A 22,829-nucleotide genomic window follows, 5' to 3' on the forward strand; every position below is an offset into this window, starting at 1 on the left:
GGGCGACAGGGCACCCCACAAGCTCCCAGCTCCCTGGTTGCCCAAGGCAGCTGCTGGGATATATATGATGATCTCAGGTAGCTGCTTGCTTGTCCCACAGGCCATTAGAGAATCCCCCTGGCCCACAGAGGGGACCCTCCCTGCTCCCCCTAAGACCCCCCTCCTCCGACAAGAACCCTCCCAGAGCAGCGGGCCGGGACCCACCTTCACCACCCCCTGAACAACTCCATTCTGCTCTTTCTCATGCATTTTACTGGAACCAAGGACCCCGGGGCTGACACTGCGCTGGCTCTTGGAGGTGCACGAACCGCAGACACGTGACCACCCAGGCTTGGCATTCACAGGCATGAGGGCAGGCGCTTCTGCGCGTGGCTGCAGAAACACACTCAAAGCAAATTTTGGCAAAAATGGCCACAGAAACACACTCAAAGCAAATTTTGGCAAAAATGGCGATCCGGGGGCTCATGAAACTGAAGACTTGAGACTGGCTAGCGTCGGGTACAGGTGGGGCCGGGCCGCAGGGAGTGCTCTCAGGTGACGCCCCTTCTCCATGCTTCCAGCAGCATTCCCAGGGAAGCCCTCTTGTTGGGTCACGTGCCCGTCTCCAACCAATCACCGTGATCTGGGAGGTGGGGGGCTGTGACTGGCCAGGACACACGGCCACCCCTGGAGCTAGGGGCGGATTCCCCGTGCGGTCAGGGCCTGGGGCGGAAGCTGCTCCTTGAAGCAGAACCCGGGCTGGGCGGGCAGGTCCGAGCGTGTCCACCTCGTCCCGTGGAGAAGGCCCCGTCCAGGGGGAGAAAGGCGGAACCCGAGAGGGCCAGCGCCAGGCCCCGGGTCAGGCGGCCCGTCAGAGGCAGGGCTGGGGCCGAGGGTCTCCTCTTCTCTCGCTGTGAGGCCTGGCGCCAGACGCGTGCCCTCTGGGAGCCTCCCTTCCCATCCGTGTTTGGGGCGAGACTTGCCTCGCGGGCTGCAGGTGAAACGGGAGGATCCTCACGCCGCCTCCGGCGCAGGGCTGGGCGCAGGGTCAGGACTGTGGGGGTGGCAGCCACTGGTCCCAGGGGCCACGTCCACCGCTGACGGGGGCTGGGTAAGAGTCCGGGAGCGGCAAAGCCGAGTCCGGGACATTCGCAGCTGGGCGTGGAAGCTCCAGGTGGGAGCAGGAGGCGCCGGTCGCGCTTGCTGGGCCTTCGGTCCCTGTCGGCCCACGAGGCCGTGTCCAGGCGCCCACTTTGGCCAGGCTGGGGGGCCGGAGTCGGGGTGTGGTCGTAGACGCGGACCCCGGGGGTGACCTGGTCGCCAAGGGGGACGCCCAGCTGGGGATCGGAGGGTCTGGGTGGGGATCCTGGCGCTCCCGGGCATGCGTGGTGACCCCATGCTGGCTGTCTCACCTCTCTGAGCCTCGGTTTCCTCTTCTGTAAAACAGGGTAGCGATTAGGGTCCTGGGGCTGGAGAGTCAGGTGAAGGTCAGGGGTGGCCCCGAGGGGAGCCGCTTTGCAGGAGGGCGGGGTGGGAGGCCCCGAGTGGGGCAGCAGGCGAGGCGGTGGTTCTGGGGAGAGGAGGGCGTCTGTGGGGACATGGGCAGGGTCAGGAGCATTAGACAGGCACAGCGGAGGAGAGAGCAGGTGGCGAGGGGCAGTGGGAGTGTGGAGGGGCAGTGTCTTTGAGGGACAGGTGGGAAGGACTGCGGTGTGGAGGGTGGGACAGTGGCGGGTGGGCCCAAGGCAGGCGTGGGGCACGGGCCGGCTGCCAACCCCCTGGGGCAGCCCTTCCTGCTCTGGGCTCCCCAGGTGGCTCCCAGCCCCCCACTCAGCACATGGGACTCCTCCGCATCTCCACACTCAGAGCCGAGCCTGGGATGTGAGCAGGTGCTCAGCAAGTGCTCACCGACTGAATGCCTGTGGTGCCCAATAAGTGCTGGGTGATTGCAGTGTTGCCTAGTAAGCACTGACTGGACACAGGTGAGCTCTGCTGCCTCTTGGCTCTGGGGGTCGTGGGGCCCCACCTGCACCCTCCTCCCCGTGACCGTGGAGGGGCCTCCCTGGCACAGGGGACAAGCCAGGCGCCTGGCCAACGGGCAGGGGCCCCGGGAATCCCTGGGCACCTCGTACCGTCCCGCACCTGCCCTTCTGGGCACACATGCACCGTGCCTCAGAGCTTCCCGGTGCCGTGCCCTCCACGCGTGCTCGGCCACACGGCCCAGGCTTTGGGCCGCCCTCGTGGTCCTAGGCCTGGCCACGTGATGGACCTCGCCAGTGGGACACCCGCAACAGGCAGAGGCTGGGCGAGCAGTCTGCGCGGGTGCGGCCCTGCTGGAGAGGCTGCGAGGAGAACCTGACCCCCTGACCCCGCCCTGTCCCCCCACTCTGCTGCTGATAGCACCAGTCAAGGACTGGACCTGTGAGTGAGCCCCCCTCCGGGCTGCAGCCAGGCTCCAGCGAGGGCCACGCGAGTGACCCCTAGATGAGAGCAGAAGAATTGCCCGGCTGAGCCCAGCCCAGACTGCAGGATCCTGAGCAGGCAAATCACTGGGGCTGTAAATCGCTGAGTTTGGGGTAGTTTGTCACGTAGCAACACTGACAACTACAATGTGTATCCATCACTGTACCCTGTGCCCTCTGTCACCTGACGAGCCATCTGTACAGAAGGGCAACAAAGGGCCCAGAGGGGGGAAGGAACTTGCAGGGTCACACAGCAGGTAGGCAGTGGAGGGGGCGTTACGGAGCTGGGTGGGTGACTGTCATGCTGGGCTCTGTGTGAGGATGTGTTTGGGTAAAGCGGGCTGTGGCACCTGGTGGGACGGGGGGAATGTTGGGCACCCTTCCCTCAGTCTTGGGGGTAGGGAATCCTGGGACTGGGGCAGGGCTTGTGGCCTGGGTAAGAGGCGGGAAGAAGGTGGAGAGGGAGCAAGGGAGATGGCTGACAAGGTCCCTGAGCAGCAGAGAACACAGAGCGGGCCACTCTGGGCCTGCGGACACCCCTCCTGTCCTCCCACCCCCAAAACCATCCTACAGATCCAGTGAGAAAGGCCGAGTGGTTAGACAAGCAGGTCCCTGCCTGGGCGCCAAGTGGGCAGGTTAGTTCAGAGCAGAGAGAGGCTCGCAGCTGCCCTCGGCACTGACCTGGGTTGGGGGAGGCACAGGGGCCCCCAAGTCTCTTTTGCCATCAGGCTGAGGAGGACGGGGGAGGTTCCTCGGGGCTGGAACAAAACACGGGCAGTTTCCATGAGGCCGGGGTCAGAGGCCCTGTGGCCTTCTCAGCTGGCCAGAGTGCAGGTTTGGTCACCCCCTGGTCCCCCTGTGGCCTTAGACTTTGGGAACCCTCTTTATTTTATTTATTTTTATTTTTTTATTTTTTGAGACAGAGTCTCGCTTTATTGCCCAGGCTACAGTGAGTGCCGTGGCGTCAGCCTAGATCACAGCAACCACCAACTCCTGGGCTCAAGCGATCCTCCTACCTCAGCCTCCTGAGTAGCTGGGACTACAGGCATGCGCCACCATGCCCGGGTCATTTTTTCTATATATATTAGTTGGCCAATTAATTTCTTTCTATTTATAGTAGAGACGAGGTCTCGCTCTTGCTCAGGCTGGTTTCGAACTCCTGATCTCAAGCAATCCGCCTGCCTCGGCCCCCCAGAGAGCCGGGATGACAGGTGTGGTGAGCCACCGCGCCCGGCCTGCACGCCCATCCCTACACTCGCTGGAGGCCTTCTGGTTTTGGACGGCTCTCCTGTCTCAGTTATCAGAAACAGCAACACGGACAAGTTTTCCTCTTTCTGAATGCCTGTCGGGAGCCAGACACACCCACGGCGACCTTGCGGCTCACGCCATGTGCGCGTACGTTCCTGTGCGTGTTTATTGCATCGTGATGGAAACAAGCAACGAGAAGAAGAGCTACTTCTCCAAAAACCGTCTGCCCAGTGAGCACGGACCGTGAGTGCTTTTCCCTCCCAGGTCATCCGGTCCTCGGCGCAAAGCCTTGCTCTGCTCTCAAGGCTCGAGGCCCTGGGACAGGGTGGAGGGAGGCCCTGCCCGCCTCCCCGGCCCCATCTCTCCTCCTCGCCCGCAAGCCCGCTGCAGCCACACTGCCATTCCTCCAATGCCAGGACCGGGGCCTCTGCCCTTGCCACTCCGCCGCCGGGGACTCTGTCCCCTGATCTGCCTGCGTGTTGTTCAGGCCACCCCACCTGAGAGAGAGCCCGCGCCCGACTGCTTCCTCTGCGGCACCTCTGGGGTGGGGTGCGGGTTCACCTGGCTGGTTGCTGAGTCTCCCTGAGCCCACCTGTTACCACTGCGCCCCCAGCACCCGGCCCAGGGCCGGGCACACGGCAGAGTTCAGGATCTGGGTGCTGCTCGACTGAACTCGCCTGCTACTGACGCCAAAGGACAAGAGGAAGTCACCGGACGCCGCCGGCCCGTGAGAGGAGGAAAGGGAGTTTTCTAACAAGCGGGAAGCTGCGGTTCCTGGCGGCGGGTGGGGAGGCAATGGGGGCCGCCCGGGAGCTACCTGTGGCCCTGGGCGCTGGCGTTCATGTGGTCCCGGATGCTGATGGCCTGCTTGAGCAGCCCCTCCACGCTGCGGAAGTAGACGCTGCTGTCCACCAGGTTCTTCACGGCGCTGAAATGGGAGGAGGGGCCAGGTCAGCTCCCCAGGGCCGTGGTGGCAGCGGGTCCCGGTCCCCACGGTCTGGCACCAGAGGAGACCTCTGCCAGAATTTGGTGAGCACCCTGGCGATTCCATGGGCTTAAAGTCTCAGCAGGCATAAGCACATAAAGCTGGCCTCAAAAATATTTTGGGAATGATGGTGAAATGAGTAAAAAAAAAAAAAGAAAAAAGAAAAAAAATGATCTTGGTTAGGCATGATGGTACACGCCTATAATCTCAGTTACTCAGGCTGAGGTGGGAGGATCGCTTGAGGCCAGGAGTTCGAGACCAGCCTGGGCAACATAGTGACACCCCACGTCTCCACGATAAACAGAAGTATTAGCTGCGCCTGTAACCCCAGCTACTTGGGAAGCTGAGGCAGGAAGATCATCGCTGGAGCCCGGGAGTTTGAGGTTGTAGTGAGCTGTGATGATGCCACTGCACTCTAGTTTGGCCAACAGAGTGAGGCCCTGTCTCAAGAAAATAAATAAATAAAAATAAATTAAAAAAAAAAAAAAAAAGAAAAGAAAAAAGAAAACAAGGCCAGGCGGGGTGGCTCACCCCTGTAATCCCAGCACTCTGGGAGGCCGAGGCGGGAGGATCACTCAAGGTCAGGAGTTTGAAACCAGCCTGAGCAAGAGCGAGACCCCGTCTCTACTATAAATAGAAAGAAAGTAATTGGCCAACTAAAAAAATATAGAAAAAATTAGCCGGGCATTGAAGAGCATGCCTGTAGCCCCAGCTACTCAGGAGGCTGAGGCAGGAGGATCACTTGAGCCCAGGAGTTGGAGGTTGCTGCGAGCGAGGCTGACGCCACGGCACTCTAGCCTGGGCGACAGAGCGAGACTCTGTCTCAAAAAAAAAAGAGAGAAAAAAGAAAAAAAAAACAGCCAGAGAACCATCTCCTCTTTATAACCTGAAGGTTTAGAGAAAGTCAAACAAAATACAAAATAAACACCCATATTTGTGCTTTGGTCCTCTCTTCTAGGTGTCCCCCACCCCACCGGCCCATCTGTGGTCCCAGCTATGGCAAAGAAATGCCGCCCCCCACCCCCTGCACTGGCTCCCTGCCTGGGTGGCACCTCCCAGAATCCTTTCACTGTCTCCTGTGACAGACGGGGAGGGGCTCAGGCCAGGGGAGGGGCTCGCCTGAGGCACTGGCCAGGTGGGTCAAGATTTGGCCCACACGTCTCTACCCAGGTAGGTCCAGGATGAATCTAGGAGGCCAGAGATGCGTAGGGCGCCCGGGATCGCGGAGGCTGTGGCTCTCACCTGCAGGCGTACTCCACAGTGTAGATGGCTCCCTGGCTCTGTTCCTCCCACCGCTGCATGTCGGCCTGCGGGAGGTTGGGGGGACATTTTAGCCGGGGAGGGGCTGCCGCCTGGAGGGCTCTCCTCCCAGCTCTCTTAGTGGGGCTCTCCTGAGACCTCGCGGTGGCTGCCAAGACCGTTCCTCCTGAACTCCCTGCCCTCTAAGGTCTGGCCATTCTGTGATCACCTGGCCAACATGCCCCAGGGCATTTGCACTGGCTGTTCCCTCCGCCCCGCACGCCCTTCCCTCAGAAGGTCACATGGCTACCTCCTCAACATGCAAGTTGTTTCTTTTTTATTTTTTAGAGACAGAGTCTCACTTTGTTGCCCAGGCTAGAGTGAGTGCCGTGGTGTCAGCCTCGCTCACAGCAACCTCAAACTCCTGGGCTCAAGCGATCCTCCTGCCTCAGCCTCCTGAGTAGCTGGGACTACAAGCATGCGCCACCATGCCCGGCTCATTTTTTGTATGTATATTTTTAGTTGGTCAATTAATTTCTTTCTATTTAGAGACGGGGTCTCGCTCTTGCTCAGGCTGGTCTCGAACTCCTGACCTCGAGCCATCCGCCCGCCTCGGCCTCCCAGAGTGCTGGGATCACAGGCGTGAGCCACCGCGCCCAACATGCAAGTCGTAACTACGGCAGATCTTACTGTCTCCTTCAAAATCCACCCCAGACCTGTCCACTACGGACCCCCCCCCTGGTGTCCCGGCTTTTGCTCCTGCCAGGCAGCAGCCTGCGCTCCACGTGGCAGGCACCGGCTCACCTTGTGTTGGGCCAGCTCGGGCAGGGAGCGGCGCACATGCTCCTGGAGCCGGTACAGGGCCACGGAGGGCTCGTTGGCCAGGACGTAGACGCTCTCGGTGAACTTGTCTGTGACTGGGTCCAGGGTGGACGGTCGGCAGAGCAGGGGGCAGGGGTGCGGGGACAAAGAGACAAAAGCATCAGCCTCCGGATTGCTCAACTGTGAGTTTAGCCGGAGCAGACGGGAGTGTCCCGCGTCCTTCCCAGCAGCTGGGTCACTGACAGCGCGTGATGGGCTAGAGGACATGGTCACAGCAGGGCCTCACTCCAGAGGACATTAACCCTTCCAGTGAACTTTTTTGTTTTTGTTTTTTTTTTTGAGACAGAGTCTCACTCTGTTACCCAGGCTACAGTGCCATGGCATCAGCCTCGCTCACAGCAACCTCCAACTCCTGGGCTGAAGCCATCCTGCTGCCTCAGCCTCCCGAGTAGCTGGGACGACAGGGCTGTGCCATCATGCCCGGCTAATTTTATATATATATATATATTGTTTTTTTCTTTTTACTTGGCCAATTAACTTCTATTTTTTTAGTAGAGATGGGGTCTTGCTCTTGCTCAGGCTGGTTTCGAACTCCTGACCTTGCGAGATCCTCCCGCCTCGGCCTCCTGGAGTGCTAGGATTACAGGCGTGAGCTACTACGCCCAGCCTCCTTCCAGTGAATTCTTGAACTTTGCCCTCCCAGATCCACTCCTGCTGCACACTCAGACCCCCTCGCATTCCTTTCACCCCAGTGACCGAACCTGAGATTCCTGTTCAGGGAGTGCCACAGGACCTCAAAGTGCCTGGAAGTCTACATCCCTGAATGGGATGACCGATGAGTGACATGAAAGCCCGTGCCCTTTTCTGCACACTGGAACCAACTGGAGGTGTAACTCCTCCCGGTGAGCTCCCCTGCGGAACCCGGCTGAGGCCAGATATGTCCCTCCCTTACTCAAATCAAAGCCCTCTGACCTGCCAGAGGCCGACGGGGCCCTGCGTGTTCTGGCTGCTGTTGACCTCCTGCCCTCCTTGCCTTCCACCCCTGGCTATTCCTTGGACACTCCCAGCACTGTCCAAAAGAACTTTCTGAGATGATGGAAATAGTCTATTTTTTTTTTTTTTTTAAGAGTTGGGGTGTCACTATGTCGTCCAGACTGGACTCAACTCCTGGGCTCAAGTGATCCTCCTGCCTCAGCCTCCCAAGTAGCTGGGACCGTGGGCACCCACATGGCTACCAAGCACTTGAATGAAATGTGGCAAGTGTGACTGAGGAACTCAATTTTTAATTTTACCCAATTTTAGTCAATTTCGCTTTAAATACCCAGCTCCGAATACTTTGTCACCTCGGGGCCTTGGCACCTGCTGTTCCTTCCCCTGAGACATCCTTCTCTCACAGGCTCCTCCATACTCATGTCTCAGCTCAAATGCCACCTCCTGGGCAAGACTTTCCTTGACTACCAAGCTTAATCAGATCTCTGCCTCATTCAGGACCTCAGCATTTTTTTCCCGATTCTCTGATACCTATTATAATTTATTAGGTTGCATACTTCCAGAAAAAAATCTTAAAGCTTGGATACACGAAGGCAGGGAATTCTGAGCTTTAGCTTCCTCATTTGAAGAAAGGAGGGCCAGGCACAGTGGCTTATGCCTGTGATGGTACCACTTTAGGAGCCTCAGGTGGGAGGATCCTTTGAGGCCAGGAGTTCAAAACCAGCCTGGGACAAGAGCAAGATCTCATCTCTTAAACAACAACAAAGACCTGGGCATAGTGGTGCACACCTGTAGTCCCAGCTACTTGGAAGGCTGAGGCAAGAGGATCACTTGAGCCCAGGAGATCGAGACTGCAGTGAGCTATGATGAGGCTGTTGCGCTGTAGCCCAGGCAACAAAGCGAGACCTTGTCTCAAAAAAAAGAAAAAGAGGCCGGGCGCGGTGGCTCACGCCTGTAATCCTAGCTCTCTGGGAGGCCGAGGCGGGCGGATTGCTCAAGGTCAGGAGTTCAAAACCAGCCTGAGCAAGAGCGAGACCCCGTCTCTACTATAAATAGAAAGAAATTAATTGGCCAACTAATACATATAGAAAAAATTAGCCGGGCATAGTGGCGCATGCCTGTAGTCCCAGCTACTCGGGAGGCTGAGGCAGAAGGATTGCTTGAGCCAGGAGTTTGAGGTTGCTGTGAGCGAAGCTGACGCCACGGCACTCACTCTAGCCTGGGCAACAAAGTGAGACTCTGTCTCAAAAAAAAAAAAAAAAAAAAAAAAGAGAAAAAGAAAAAAGGGAATGGTAATAGCACCCACCTTGGGGTTTGCGACAGAGATGGATCTAATGCTATGGCCCAGGGTGACTGCTGAGGAGAGAGAACCAGGTGTGTCTGAGAGTCAAGAAAGGCTGTAGGCCCGGCGCGGTGGCTCGCGCCTGTAATCCTAGCACTCTGGGAGGCCGACGCGGGCGGATTGCTCAAAGTCAGGAGTTCCAAACCAGCCTGAGCAAGAGTGAGACCCCATCTCTACTATAAATAGAAAGAAATTAATTGGCCAACTAATACATATATAGAAAAAAATAGCCGGGCGTGGTGGCGCATGCCTGTAGTCCCAGCTACTTGGGAGGCTGAGGCAGGAGGATTGCTTGAGCCCAGGAGTTTGAGGTTGCTGTGAGCTAGGCTGACGCCATGGCACTGTAGCCTGGGTAACAGAGTGAGACTCTGTCTCAAAAAAAAAAAAAAAAGGCTGTACACGAGTCTGTCATCTTACCACTGTGTCTTAAGTGGGCAGAGCACAGCCTGCCACCCCAAAACTGTGTGATATCTTACTCTCGAAGCCTCCTTGTTTTGAAAATGAGCATAGTAATATAACAGTTTATACCTCACAGTGTGGTTATGAAGGAGGAGGAATTAATTGTACTTGTGCTTTCTAAATAATTACCTAGAAGTAACTTGTGTAATAAAATAACATAAAAAATATATAATTCAAAAATAGTTTGTGGCACTTAGTAATTCCTATTAATAGTTATTTGATTTATAAATACAATTGTCCCTAAACATCTGTGAGAGATTGGCTCCGGGACACGCCCCCTCCGCAATACCCAAATTTGAGGAAGCTCAAGTACCTTATAATAAAATAGCATAGCATTTGCATACTTTAAACCATCTGTAGATTTACTTAGGCCCGTAATACCTAATACAAGGCCTACAGGCCACTTTACTCTCCAGGATTCAAAGTAGTACTCGGTGGAGGGAAAATTTAAGTTTTGCTTTTTGGAATTTTTTTCCATCCGCGCTGGGTTGAATCCACCCATGCGGAACCCGCGGATAGGGAGGGCTTATTATACTTGATAAGTCAATGTAAACACACAAATGCGTAAGTAACTAAAGAAATAAGGAGACACCACGAATAGCAATGACAACACCCCACGCATTCTTCCAAAGTGTTATAAAAACCAGGTTTTTGTTTTTTTAAGAGACAGGGAGGGTCTCGCTCTGTCGCCCTGGCTCACTGCAGCTTGGAACTCCTGGGATCAAGAGATCCTCCCCTTTCAGCCTCCCAAAGTGCTGGGATGACAGGTGAGCCACCGCGCCTGGCCAGATCGTTGAGTTCTTAAAACAATCCAGGGGGATATGACACTCCTCGTTTTACAGATGACGAAACCAGGCACGGAGACGTTGTAAAGGCTTCAAAACGAATCACTGCTTCCCGCACGCTCCCTCCGCGCCTTTGCCACTCCCGCCCTTTGTCAAGGAGCCCCTTCGCGAGTTCCCGGTCCCCTCTGTCCCGCCCGGGGACCTGCACCACCTTTCTTTCCCTTGAGCTGCATCTCAGGTTCCTCCATAATGACCGCGGCCCACCGACCCAGAGGACCGGACCCGGAAGTCCGGGGGCTGGGACAGCTGCCTAAGCCTTCCGTGCGGAAACCGGACGCCGGACGGTTCCAGTTCCGCTGGCAGTTGGCCTGCCCACCCCGCTCCCCCGTCTCCCGGGAGAGGAGAGGGGCTGTGAGGGAGAGAGGGAGAGGAAGGAGGCACACCTGGGGGCGGGTGAAGACGGGGCGGAGAGCCCCACGAGGCTCCAGGGGGGACACCGAAGGACTCCCTGGCTTCCCGAACCCCCCTTTCCCGGGGCAGACGAGTTGGGGGAACATTCTTCACACTGCGCACTTCGGGCCATATAAACGCCCCAATCCCTCCACACGCTTATAAACCTCAGGGACCGCAGAAGGGACATTATAATGGAACCGGGTGACAACAGCACTTCGCCCCTTTAAACTCTGGAGGCCCCGCCCACTTCTTTCCGCCCTCCACTAAGAAAGCCCCGCCCATCCATCCGGGGCTGGAACCCATTGGCTTCCGCTGGAAAAAGATATGGGCGGAGCCGGAGGAAGGGTGAAGGGACACAGGAGCAGGGAAAATCTCAGAGCCCTTTGAGGCCCCGCCCATTCCCTCCGGAGCTGAGTGGCAAAGAACGCGCAGGCGCAATCGCACTGCCACGGCTCCAGCGGAAGCCACGCCCCTCCCCTGAGTCTTAAAGGACCAGAAGCAGCTCTTGCTGCTCGGGCCCTTCCGCACTTTTGGGGGGCGGGGGTGCGCAGGCGCAGTGGGGGAGCTCTGGGGGCCCGGGTAGCGGTCGCGTATCAAGTTGCTCCCTGTCCCGGCAGAGAAAGCTAGGGCGCTGAGCGTCCAGTCTCCAGCCTGCCCCCCACTATATCCGTTGGAAGAGAAAAGTTTGTGAATTGGGACCCCAAGTTTTGGGGAAACTGGGCTTGCGGCGCGGGGGGGACGGAGGAGACTCCTGGGGAGGTGAGTGGACCCTGGATCGGTTTGGGAAGCGCGGGTGGGACTGGGACCAATCGCATCTTTGTTGAGCCCTCACTCATCTTGGGGACCCCCCCTCCCCAAGTAAGTACAGCGACTGTTTATTAAGCTCTGCCCTTACCAGGCCCCCGCTAATCTATTGACCGACATGATTTCTTTTAGGCCGCATTTCCCCATTTTAGTGAGGAGGAGGCTGAGGCTCAGAGGTTGTCACACGCCTGAGTTCTCACAGCCTACGGGTAGGGGGTTTTCAAACCCGGACAGCTGACCCAAGAGCCGGGCTTTTAAGCATTGCATGTTGCGTTTGCCTTGGTGGTGGGGAAGCATAGGCCTAAAAAGCAGTTGGACTCCGGTTTTAATTTCCTGGCTCTGGCGATTCACCCGAGCCTCAGTTTACCCACCCTCATGGTGCAAGGCCAGGTATGCAGTCAGTGCCTACTTAATAAGAGCTGCTGATAATTCTTGTCATCTTTTCCCTTCTGGTGCGTCCAACAGCTTCCCGCATGGAGCCCACTCAACCTGCAGAGGACCTCATCCTGACCGAGCAGGCCCCTGCCTCGGAACTTGGGGACCCCGAAGACCCCGGGGATGAAGCCCCAGACGGCTCAGAGACTGTGGTCCTCAGTCTCTTCCCTTGCACCCCGGAGCCCGGGAATCCTGAACCAGATGCCAGTGTCTCCTCACTGCAGAGTAGGGCACCTCCTCTGGGATTGGCCCTCTGGGACCGGATGCTGGTGCAATGACAGAGGACACCTCTGTCTTTGTGATCCTCTACCTGTGTCTTCCCTCTCTGCCCAAAAAGGGGTTGTTTTTCACCACTTTGTACGTTTTTATGTTGTGGTATGGGACGCATAACCTAACATTCACCATTTAAACCAGAACTGCAGTACAATTCAGCGTCAGAAGTGCATCCACAGTGTTGCATAACCACCACCTCTATCTAGAATATTTTCTCCACCCTAGAAGGAAACTCCACACCCATCCCCCTCTCCCTCCAGTCCCTAGCAAATAATCTGCTTTCTGTCTCTATGGATTTATCTATGCTGGACATTTCTGGAGTCATGTACTATGTGGCCCTTTGTGACTGGCTTCTTAGCGTGATTTTCAAGGCTCATCCATGTGGTAGCGGGTGGCTGGGTGCTCCATGCCTCTTCAAGGCTGCATAATATTCTGCACTATGGCTGGACTGTGTTTTGTTTATCCATTCATCCTTTGCTAGACCTTGCCTTTTTGGCTATCGTGGGTGATACTTTTGTGAACATTTCTGTACAAGTTTTTGTCTGCACACCTGTTTTCAATTCTTCGCGGACAGATATTATACCTAGGAGGGAAATCGCTGGGTCACATGGCAATCCTATATTTGAGTTATTGAGGAAGTGAGGATTTTTTTTTTTTTTTTTTTTTTTTTTTTTTTTTTTTTTTGTTTGAGACAGAGTCTCGCTTTGTTGCCCAGGCTAGAGTGAGTGCCGTGGCGTCAGCCTAGCTCACAGCAACCTCAAACTCCTGGGCTCGAGTGATCCTTCTGCCTCAGCCTCCCGGGTAGCTGGGACTACAGGCATGCGCCACCATGCCCGGCTAATTTTATATATATATATCAGTTGACCAATTAATTTCTTTCTATTTATAGTAGAGACGGGGTCTCACTCTTGCTCAGGCTGGTTTTGAACTCCTGACCTTGAGCAATCCGCCCGCCTCAGCCTCCCAAGAGCTAGGATTACAGGCGTGAGCCACAGCGCCCGGCCGAGGATTTATTTTTGTTTTGTTTTGTTTTCTTTTTTTTTTTTTTGAGACAGAGTCTCACTCTGTTGCCCAGGCTACAGTGATTGCCATGCTGTCAGCCTAGCTCACAGCAACCTCAAACTCCTGGGCTCCAGCGATCCTCCTGCCTCAGCCTCCCGAGTAGCTGGGGCTACAGGCATGCACCACCATGCCTGGCTCATTTTTTCTATATATATTAGTTGGGCAATTTCTTTCTTTCTTTTTTATATCGGCATATTATGGGGGTACAGATTTTAAGGTTTCAATAAATGCCCTTTTCCCCCCTTCCCCCACTAATTTCTATTTATAGTAGAGATGGGGTCTCGCTCTTGCTCAGGCTGGTTTCGAACTCCTGACCTCGAGTGATCCGCCAGCCTCGGCCTCCCAGAGTGCTAGGATGACAGGCGTGAGCCACGGCGCCCGGCCAAGGACTTATTTTTGACTGGAGTCTTAGAACATGTCTAATTCAGTCCTATCCCAGGGTCTTTGTTCCTGCCATTCCTTCTGTCTAGAATGTTCCTTCCATACCTCTTCCTACGGCTGATTTCTTTTGACTTGCCGAGATCTCAAAGCGTCACCTCCAGGAGGCCCTTTCCCGACCGGCTTGTCTAAAACGGACTCACCCTCTTTTTACCGTCTTCTACCTGAATTTTTAATGCTGTGGAGCCCGTATTTCGGCTTGAGGTTTTCTATTCCATCTCCGTATCTGAAGCTGCCGCTTGCCCTTGGGCTCCCTTGAGGGCAAAGCCTCCGTCTCGTTTGCCAGCTGCCAGGCGTGGAGGGGAAAGATGCACCCTGGGCATCCGAGAGAGAGCAGCGAGGAATGGCAGGTCTCGGGCACTGTCTGCGGTAGCTCCGAGCCCCAAGGGTCAAAGCCCCAGAGACGTGTACTGGGGAAACTGAGGCCTTTCCTCTCTCTCCCAGCAGGCAGCTCCCTGAAGCACTCTACAACCCTCACCAACCGGCAGCGGGGGAACGAGGTGTCGGCCCTGCCGGCCACCCTGGACTGTGAGTGGGGCCCCGTGGCGAGATGGGTAGCAGGATGGGACGGGCCGAGAGGAACCATTCTGGGTAGAGGGTAAACTGAGGCACGGAGAGGCGACGGGGCGGGTGAGGACTCTGCTTCTCTCCGGCCTGCAGCCCTGTCCATCCACCAGCTCGCGGCCCAGGGGGAGCTGAGCCAGCTGAAAGAGCATCTGAGGAAAGGTGCGTGTCCTCACGCGTGTGCCGGCGTGCGTGTGCCTGCCCGGGCTGTGCGTGTGGGCACCCTGTGCCCGCTCACAGCGTGGGCGTGTCCACGTGTGGCCTCCCGCACGTGTGCTTCCCTGCATGTCTGACCCCGGCCTCCCACCGCGCCCCACCCCTGCTCTGGCGGCGCTGGGGGAGAGAGGGCAGGGTGCATCCCGGTGGTACCACCTCCCCCCTGCCAGGAGACAACCTCATCAACAAGCCGGACGAGCGCGGCTTCACCCCACTCATCTGGGCCTCTGCCTTTGGAGAGATCGAGACCGTCCGCTTCCTGCTAGAGTGGGTGCGTCCCGGCCCGGCCGGGGGCTTCCTGGGCGGGCCGGGGTCTCAGCTGCGGCTGCTGGCTACTTGCCTGCTGTGGGGACCCCAGAATCCCCGGGGATGCCCCTACCCCTCCTGTCGCTGTCCCCCTCTCCCCTCCAGGGTGCCGACCCCCACATACTGGCCAAGGAGCGGGAGAGCGCCCTGTCGCTGGCCAGCACGGGCGGCTACACGGACATCGTCGGGCTGCTGCTTGAGCGGGACGTGGACATCAACATCTACGACTGGGTGAGGCACCTCCCGCCCCGGGCACCTCCGTTCCTGCCCGCAAACACACGCCAAGGCGGGCGTGGTGCCTCATACCTGTAATCCCAGCGCTTTGGGAGGCTGAGGTGGGAGGATCTCAAGGCCAGCTTGGGCAATATAGTGAGACCCCCCATCTCTACATAAAAATTAAAAAATGTAGCCGGGCGTGGTGGTTCGTGCCTGTAGTCCCAGCTACTCAGGAGGCTGAGGCAGGAGGATCATTTGAGCTGGAGTTCAAGGCCGCAGTGAGCTACGATCATGCCACTACACTCTATCTAGCCTGGCCAACACAGTGAGACCCTATCTCTAAAAAATTAAAAATAAAACAAACCCAAAACATTTTTATCAAATGCCGGCAGGGCACCAGGTCTGCTCTGGGTGCCGGGGACTCAGGCCAGACCCACTCCCAAAGCCTCACGAAGCTCCCCATTTGGGGGACGCAGACACGGAAACAGGCAGTGAACGGCAGTGCTGTGATGGCAGGCGCACAGGCAGCTTCAGACACGCAAAACTTCCTGACCAGGGAAGGTCCGGAAGGGCTTCCTGGATGAAGGGGCGTCTAAGCTCAATACTCAAAGTGCAAGATAGACTGGCCAGGTGATGAGCAGGAGAAGGCACCACATTAAACTGGAGGCCAGAGAGCGGGGTGCATTGTGAGAACCGGGGAAAGATAAACCGCTGAGTTTCCCTTGCCCCCACCCCCGACAGAATGGAGGGACGCCCCTGCTGTACGCTGTGCGTGGGAACCACGTGAAGTGCGTTGAGGCCTTGCTGGGTGAGTGGGGGTAGAGACTAGCCTCAGGGGGCGGGCGGGGGGCCCAGACCCCCCAGCTGGCCCTGCAGGAGTCCCGAGGGCAGGGAGGGGGCCGCGCTCTGCTTGTGCTGTTCCTGAGCTGGGTGGTAACTACCTGCCACTCTCAGAGCGGGCACGTGGGGACAGGAAATGGCAGGGCAGCACAAGGGTCTGGCCAAGGGGTTGAACACCTCCACCCTCCATGCCTCGGGGACCCTGGACCCACAGTCTGCAGAGGAGACTGAGCCTTGGAGGGGCGGGTCTCTTGTCCAAGGCCACACGGGCAAAGGGCAGGCCCACGGCTGCATCGTGAGGGGTGAGATCACGGGGTCTCCCAAGTCCCCAGGTCCCATTCTGGGCTCGCTCGGCCCCCCTTTCCCCGCTTCTGCTTTGCAGCCCGAGGCGCCGACCTCACCACCGAGGCCGACTCAGGCTACACCCCGATGGACCTCGCCGTGGCCTTGGGATACCGGAAAGGTTGGCCTGAGCCCCACGGAGCAGCAGTGGGGTGCCATAAGCAGGGGGCCACCCGGGGGTACACGGGACATGCCCCTCAGTGGGCAGACGCTGGCAGCAGGAGTGTTCGTGTTAGCTGGCGTTAAGCACCACCGTGTACTTTGCCTGGGCGTGTCCCATTCCTGGCTTTCGGGGCTCCCCATGGGCTGGGGTAGGGAGGCAGTGTGTGTCACTGACTAGGGCCGTGAGAGGCCCAAAGGAGGCCCCAGCCCAGCCTCAGGATCAAGGAGGACTGGGGAACCAGCGGGGCATCCAGGTGGGAGGACAGCACCTGCAGAGGCCTCGCAGGGTGAGGGCCCCGAGAGGGAGGCAGCTGGGCCACACCGGCCAACCCTCTCCATGGCGGGAGGTGGCTTTGAGCAGGTGGGTTTGACCCCCTGCTTCTTCCTTCATAGTGGGACCTCAGTTTTCCCATCTATAAAATGGGGAGCTCCTAACAGAAGTGACTCCCTGGGGTCATGGAGGGATTAAGGGCTCAGGGAATATCCCCCTCCTTTCTTTGGAGTTTTATTCAATTTGGGACAGAAATCATTCCTTGCCACCCCTCTCTCATCTTTTCATAAAAGTCACAGTTCACCAATATTGTTTGGTAGGGAGTATTTTTATAACCCTGAAAACCCCCACAAAAATGCATTTTTAAAAACTCATGAGGGCCGGGTGCGGTGGCTCACGCCTGTAATCCTAGCACTCTGGGAGGCCGAGGCAGGAGGATCGCTCAAGGTCAGGAGTTCAAGACCAGCCTGAGCAAGAGCGAGACCCTGTCTCTACTAAAAATAGAAAGAAGTTAATTGGCTAACTAAAAATATATAGAAAAGATTAGCCAGGCATGGTGGCACATGCCTGTAGTCCCAGCTACTCAGGAGGCTGAGGCAGGAAGATCGCTTGAGCCCAGGAGTTTGAGGTTGCTGTGAGCTAGGCTGATGCCACGGCACTCTAGCCCGGGCAACAGAATGAGTTCTGTCTCAAAAAAAACAAAACAAACAAACAAAAAAACCCCACAACTCATGGGAAGCTGAGCTTCCTGGGATGGGACCTCGGTCCTCCCAGCTTTGCTTGGGAGGGGCATGGATCCCCTGGTCTATGGAGTGGGTCCTCCATCCAGGTGCCAGGGCCGGGAGGCCCCTGTTCGTCCCCTGAGGGGAGAGAGTGCGGGCAGGCCCGTGCCTCTGCAGAACGCGAGTTCAAGCTCACGGCCACCCTTTTCCCTTGCCCCACCCTCTAGTGCAACAGGTGATCGAGAACCACATCCTCAAACTCTTCCAGAGCAACCTGGTGCCCGCGGACCCCAAGTGAAGGCCGCCTGCTGGGAACTCAGACACTCAGGGAACAAAACCGTGGACTCAGAGCTGGGGGCACCCAGAACCGGCTTCAGAGGCAGCTCTCGGACAGGCGGTGGGAGGGGACCTTCCCGACAGGAACCAATAAACCTTCTGTGCAGCGGAGCTCGGAGGAGGACTTTGCTGTGTTTCCCCGAGGGCTTCCCGGAGATCTCACACCTCCTTCTCCCCCAGCACCCGCAGGTGGTAGATGACCAGGCGGCCAAAAAAGTCAGTGGCGTCCTCAAACGTCACTTTCAGCCGGTCCGCCTCAGCAGCCGGCACGGGGAAGGTGTGAGCACGGACAGTCAAGGGAAAACGGGCGGCTTTTTGCTTCTCACCCACCAACCTCGACCCTTCCCAGACCCAGACCAGGCAAGATGCCACCAATGTGCTGGGTGACTTGTGCAAGCTGTGGGCCCCTCTGAGCCTCTCACACAAAACAGGCGGTCACTGCCCTCGTTTTTTTTTTTTTTTTTTTTTTACAGATGGAGGCCTAGGGGTCACTCGTTAAAGGTCACACACACCAGAGTTCCCACTCAGGTCTGGGCGAGCCCAGAGCTTTCAGAAGCCCGGGCTACCCTACCCGCAAAGGCCAGGGCAGGATATCTGAAGCGAGTTGTTGTCCTCGGGGTAGAAATCCACAATCTTGCTCAGAGCTCCGCTCCCCTGTGAGCCTGCAGCAGGGAAAGAGTCGGACAGTGAGCGAGCGTGCAAGGTGCCCCCCCAGAACCCCCACCTCCTCCCAGGGCCTGCCGGTACCTTCTAGGCAGCCCCGGCGGCTGGAGAAGCCCCCCTGGAACTGGATTTGAAGCTGGGAGACACGGATGCGCTGGGGGAACTCCAATATCACCCACTGAGAGGGGCCCTGGAAGCAGACAGGGAAACTGAGGCCCACAGTCCAGGCTCAGAGCGCCTGCCACTTTTCTCTCTCTCATTCACTCAGCACATGAGGGGCAAAGGGGGGGCATTCGGCACACGTTCCTCCCCTGGCCCCCCGGAAGTCCTCGAGGCACCCTGGCCTCCTGAATGTGATTCACAACACGGACGTAGGGGCCGGGGAGGCCCCTTACCTGATCCGAGTTCCAGCACGTCTCCTCGTCCTGATCGAACAGGTGCTTCTTTCCAAACTGCCGGGTGTTGCGGTTCAGCACCGAACTCACCCTAGGGGGCACCCCGGGGTCCAGGCGAGAAGGAGGGGTGCTGAGCCCGGCCTCATTAGGGCCCTGCCCGCGCCGGGCCCCCGAACCCCGGGACGGACTCCTCACCTGCTCACGGTCCCCGGGCAAACCAGAGAGTGGGCCATCGCGGCTGCACAGAGCTCTCAGGCGGCGCTGGGCTCGGGTTCGAGTCCCGACAGCCGCCGGGCCTGCACGTGCCTGGCCCGCACGTGCTCACCGCGGCACTCTGGGCTCGCACGAGCCCCCTCGGCGCCCAGGACGCAAGTTCCCCGCCGGCTTGGGGGCGGCGGCTCCCGGCCCGAGCCTCCGCTTCTCAGCCAACGACACACAGCTCTGGGAACCGGAACCCGGAACCGCGTGGGCGCGGCGCATGCGCGGTGCACTCAGGCCCCGCCCCGCAGCCTGCTCCCGGGGCGGGGCTTGGCTTTTTTACCCCGCCCCTTCACGCCCGCTTCTTAAAGGGCCCGGGTTCAGTGATTGAGTTTTCTTTTTTTTTTTGAGACAGAGTCTTGCTTTGTTGCCCAGGCTAGAGTGAGTGCCGTGGCGTCAGCCTCGCTCACAGCAACCTCAATCTCCTGGGCTCAAGCGATCCTCCTGCCTCAGCCTCCCGAGTAGCTGGGACTACAGGCACGCCACCATGCCCGGCTCATTTTTCTACATATATTAGTTGGCCAATTAATTTCTTTCTATAGTAGAGACGAGGTCTCGCTCTTGCTCAGGCTGGTTTCGAACTCCTGACCTTGAGCAATCCGCCCGTCTCGGCCTCCCAGAGAGCTAGGATTACAGGCGTGAGCCACCCGGCCTCTTTTTTTTTTTTTTTTTGAGACAGAGTCTCACTTTGCTGCCCAGGCTGGAGTGAGTGCCGTGGCGTCAGCCTCGCTCACAGCAACCTCAGACTCCTGGGCTCAGGCCATCCTCCTGCCTCAGCCTCCCGAGTAGCTGGGACTACAGGCACGCGCCGCCATGCCCGGCTCATTTTTTCTATATGTATTAGTTGGCCAATTAATTTCTTTCTATTTATAGTAGCAACAGGGTCTTGCTCTTGCTCAGGCTGGTTTCGAACTCCTGACCTTGAGCAATCCTCCCGTCTCGGCCTCCCAGAGAGCTAGGATTACAGGTGTGAGCCACCGCCCCCGGCCTCGAATCCATTTCCTAGCTGCTAATGCAACCTAGGACCCTTGAGCCTCCTTGCCTCCCAGAGCCCAAAGCAAAAGACAGATGTGGTAAAAGGCCGTGATGTTGGGAATATCAATCTCCTTTGTAATTTGCTGGGGCGCAGAAGGCCCGTGCTCCAAATCTGTCTCTCCCAGAAAATGCTGCCTAGGACCTCAAGGAAGGCTTCCTGGAGGAGGGGGGCATGCAGGTGGGTTTTGAAGCATGAACAGGAGTTTGCCAAGCCAGATCGCACAAAACCTCAGATACCAGGCTAAAAACTTGGTTCAGTGATCCCGCTAGACAGCTCCTGCCGCCCTCTAGTGTCACACCCTTGTGCTTGGCCTGGTGCTGGGTGATGCTGAAGATGGCGAGAGACCTCAGCTCCAGCCCCGTCCCTGAGTGAGGAGCCCCCAGTCTGGGCAAGACAGAGACAGTCACACATTCCACACCCCACGGGGTGAGGGCTGAACCGCAGGAAGAGATACAGCCGGCGGAGCAGGCGTTCTACCTGGACAAGGTTGTCCTGGGAGAGGAGATTTTAGACCTGCACCTTTATTGCGTTGGCAGAAATTCACCAGGGCAAGAAAATATGCAGGCAGGGAGAACAGCAAAAGCAGAGGTCTAGTTGGGTGAAAGACCATGAATTCGAATGAAATATGTGGAGCCATATCCTGCTTGGCCAGGCGGTGGGGGAAGGTGTTTGAGAAAGGGCGGGACACCCTCTGATCTGCATGAATGGAGGGCTCCAGGCAGAGCAGCCACTGGCAGGAGGCTGCCGTTCCTGGCTTCAGCTGAATGATCTGGCATCGAGCCCCTTTCTTCAAGGGCTGGGGGAACGGTCCTCCTGGCATCCTACTAGCGTCTGCCCGAACCCCCTCCGGGAGGGGGCCTGGCGGGGAAACTGGGTCACCCACAGAAAGGCTGCCGCATGAGCCCCTGCCTGCCAGGACGTTGTGCATTCAGACGCAGTCCTGGTGCCATCCAGCTCTGTGCTGGTCTCAGGGATGGGACTGGAGGTGACAGGGAACACCCCACCCTCACCCTCACCCCCAGAGAAAGTTAGGAAGAGCATGGACCCTGGGGAGCCCAGATCTGGTTCGAATCCAGGCTGGACCGCTCACGGGCTGTGTGGACTTAGACAAACATCTTGACCTCTCTCTGAGCCTCACTTTCCTCATCTGCGAAGTGTGGGGGGGTTCTATTTACGGGGCTGCTGGAGGATTCAGTGGGCTCTTTGGGTTGACACGTAGCAACAGTGGCTGGCATTTGTCGAGAGCCCACCGGGTGTCTGACTAGAAGCCACATTTTCTTCTCCACCCATTGGCTCGTTAAACCTGCCCTGGCTGGTCCCTGTCACCCCTACTTTGTAGCCGAGGACCCAGCGGCTTGGCAAAGGGCCCCCAGTGAGGATGTGCATGGTCCCAGGGCTCGCCACCCCACTCCTGGCCTTGGCGTGGGGCCGCCTTGCCCACTGGGACTCGGCCAGCTCCATACTGTCTTCCCGCCTCCTCACCCCACTGGCGCCGGCATGAAAGGGCCTCCTGTCTCTCCGGGGAATTAGCGGCTCCGGGCTCCCAGCGGGGCGGCCAGAAGTGGTCCATTCATTCTCCCGAGTGAGCAGAGACTAGGAACTCCCAACCCCACCCCAGGGGATGGGGCAGGGAGAGCTCTAGAAGCTCTGAAAAGCAGCTCCTCTGGTTTGCTGGGGGAAACTGAGGCAGGGAACAGCAAAGTCATTTAGCCATGGTCACCTAGGGGGACTGGGATGCAAACCCTAGTCTGACTCTAGAGTTTTCCCCGAACCCACACCGAGTTCTGCATTTTTCAGGGGAGAAATTGGAGACTCAGGGAGGGCCAGGGACTCGCTGAAGTCCCCGGCAAGTTTGGGGGGTGGGGACTCTCTCTGCATTGGCCGTCTCTGGGGAAGCCGCCCCACCCATGCAGAAAACATGCTTCTGTTGTCTGGGAGCAGGACAGGGAAAGGCTTTGAGCCTGGGGAACGGGTGTAAGGGTTTCCCCGACATCTCAGCCTGAGGCGACTGCACGGGAGGGAGGGTGTTGCAGGATCCCCCAAGCCTGGAACCCCCAATTGGGCAGGTCTGAGTCTGATTTCTCTGCCAGGGTGCACCTGGATCCAGCAGGCCCAGCTCAGAGTAGGGTGCCTTTGGCCATGCCACGAGCATGACTTGTGCGTGGCCTGGCCAGGTGTGATGGGGCGTGTGGTCAGGTGTGGTCTTGTGTGGCCAGGTGTGATTGTACTCATGGCTAGGTGTGGTTTTGTGTGGCCAGGTGCTGTGGTATGCGTGGTCAGGTGTGGTTTTGTGTGGCCAGGTGTGGTGGTACGTGTGGTCAGGTGTGGTTTTGTATGGCCAGGTGTGGTGGTGCATGTGGTCAGATGTGATCTTGTGTGGCCAGGTGTGATGGCACGTGTGGTCAGATGTGGTCTTGTGTGGCCAGGTGTGATGGCGCGTGTGGTCAGGTGTGGTTTTGTGTGGCCAGGTGCCGTGGTACGCGTGGTCAGGTATGGTTTTGTGTGGCCAGGTGTGGTGGTACTCGTGGTCAGGTGTGGTTTTGTGTGGCCAGGTGTGGTGGTACGCGTGGTCAGGTGTGGTTTTGTGCGGCTGGTGAGACTGTGGCCCAGTAAGGTTGTACGTGAGCTGACGGTGCTATTGCTGTGGCTGCAGTGTGACCGTTTGTCAGTGGTGGTTGGTGACATTGTGCGTGGTTTGTCCATGTGTCACTTTGGGTTTGTTCTGA

General features: G+C 57.6%; 3 protein-coding genes across 6 annotated transcripts; 1 reads left to right on the forward strand and 2 right to left on the reverse strand.

The window, feature by feature from the left end:
- Positions 1-229: 229 nt before the first annotated feature.
- On the reverse strand, positions 230-10,599 carry BORCS8 (BLOC-1 related complex subunit 8). Of its 2 annotated transcripts, XM_012741462.2 has the most exons (6): positions 10,523-10,599; positions 6,718-6,830; positions 5,917-5,981; positions 4,507-4,617; positions 3,123-3,199; positions 230-1,415 (listed from the first exon to the last, which is right to left on the reverse strand). In XM_012741462.2, the coding sequence occupies exons 1-5, from the start codon at positions 10,557-10,559 to the stop codon at positions 3,166-3,168; spliced, it is 360 nt and encodes a 119-aa protein (XP_012596916.1). In that variant the 5' UTR covers positions 10,560-10,599; the 3' UTR covers positions 230-1,415; positions 3,123-3,165. The 2 variants fall into 2 exon arrangements, with proteins under 2 accessions (XP_012596916.1, XP_012596917.1); XM_012741463.2 differs by lacking the exon at positions 3,123-3,199.
- Positions 10,600-11,295: 696 nt separating this feature from the next.
- On the forward strand, positions 11,296-17,862 carry RFXANK (regulatory factor X associated ankyrin containing protein). 3 transcript variants are annotated; one of them, XM_076001566.1, is made up of 9 exons: positions 11,296-11,523; positions 12,034-12,228; positions 14,221-14,304; positions 14,437-14,502; positions 14,727-14,827; positions 14,968-15,093; positions 15,820-15,886; positions 16,301-16,381; positions 17,643-17,862. In XM_076001566.1, exons 2-9 carry the CDS (start codon positions 12,042-12,044, stop codon positions 17,711-17,713), a joined length of 783 nt encoding a protein of 260 aa, XP_075857681.1. In that variant the 5' UTR covers positions 11,296-11,523; positions 12,034-12,041; the 3' UTR covers positions 17,714-17,862. The 3 variants fall into 3 exon arrangements, with proteins under 3 accessions (XP_075857681.1, XP_020139436.2, XP_075857682.1); XM_020283847.2 differs by having other exon boundaries at positions 14,224-14,304; XM_076001567.1 differs by having other exon boundaries at positions 11,296-11,447.
- Positions 17,003-19,296, reverse strand: NR2C2AP (nuclear receptor 2C2 associated protein). Its single transcript, XM_076001568.1, has 5 exons — positions 19,005-19,296; positions 18,810-18,900; positions 18,499-18,604; positions 18,345-18,413; positions 17,003-18,029 (listed from the first exon to the last, which is right to left on the reverse strand). The coding sequence occupies exons 1-5, from the start codon at positions 19,040-19,042 to the stop codon at positions 17,911-17,913; spliced, it is 423 nt and encodes a 140-aa protein (XP_075857683.1). The 5' UTR covers positions 19,043-19,296; the 3' UTR covers positions 17,003-17,910.
- Positions 19,297-22,829: the final 3,533 nt, after the last annotated feature.

Source organism: Microcebus murinus, chromosome 4 (assembly GCF_040939455.1).
Source record: "Microcebus murinus isolate Inina chromosome 4, M.murinus_Inina_mat1.0, whole genome shotgun sequence".
In the NCBI taxonomy this organism is placed as follows: Eukaryota; Metazoa; Chordata; class Mammalia; order Primates; family Cheirogaleidae; genus Microcebus; species Microcebus murinus.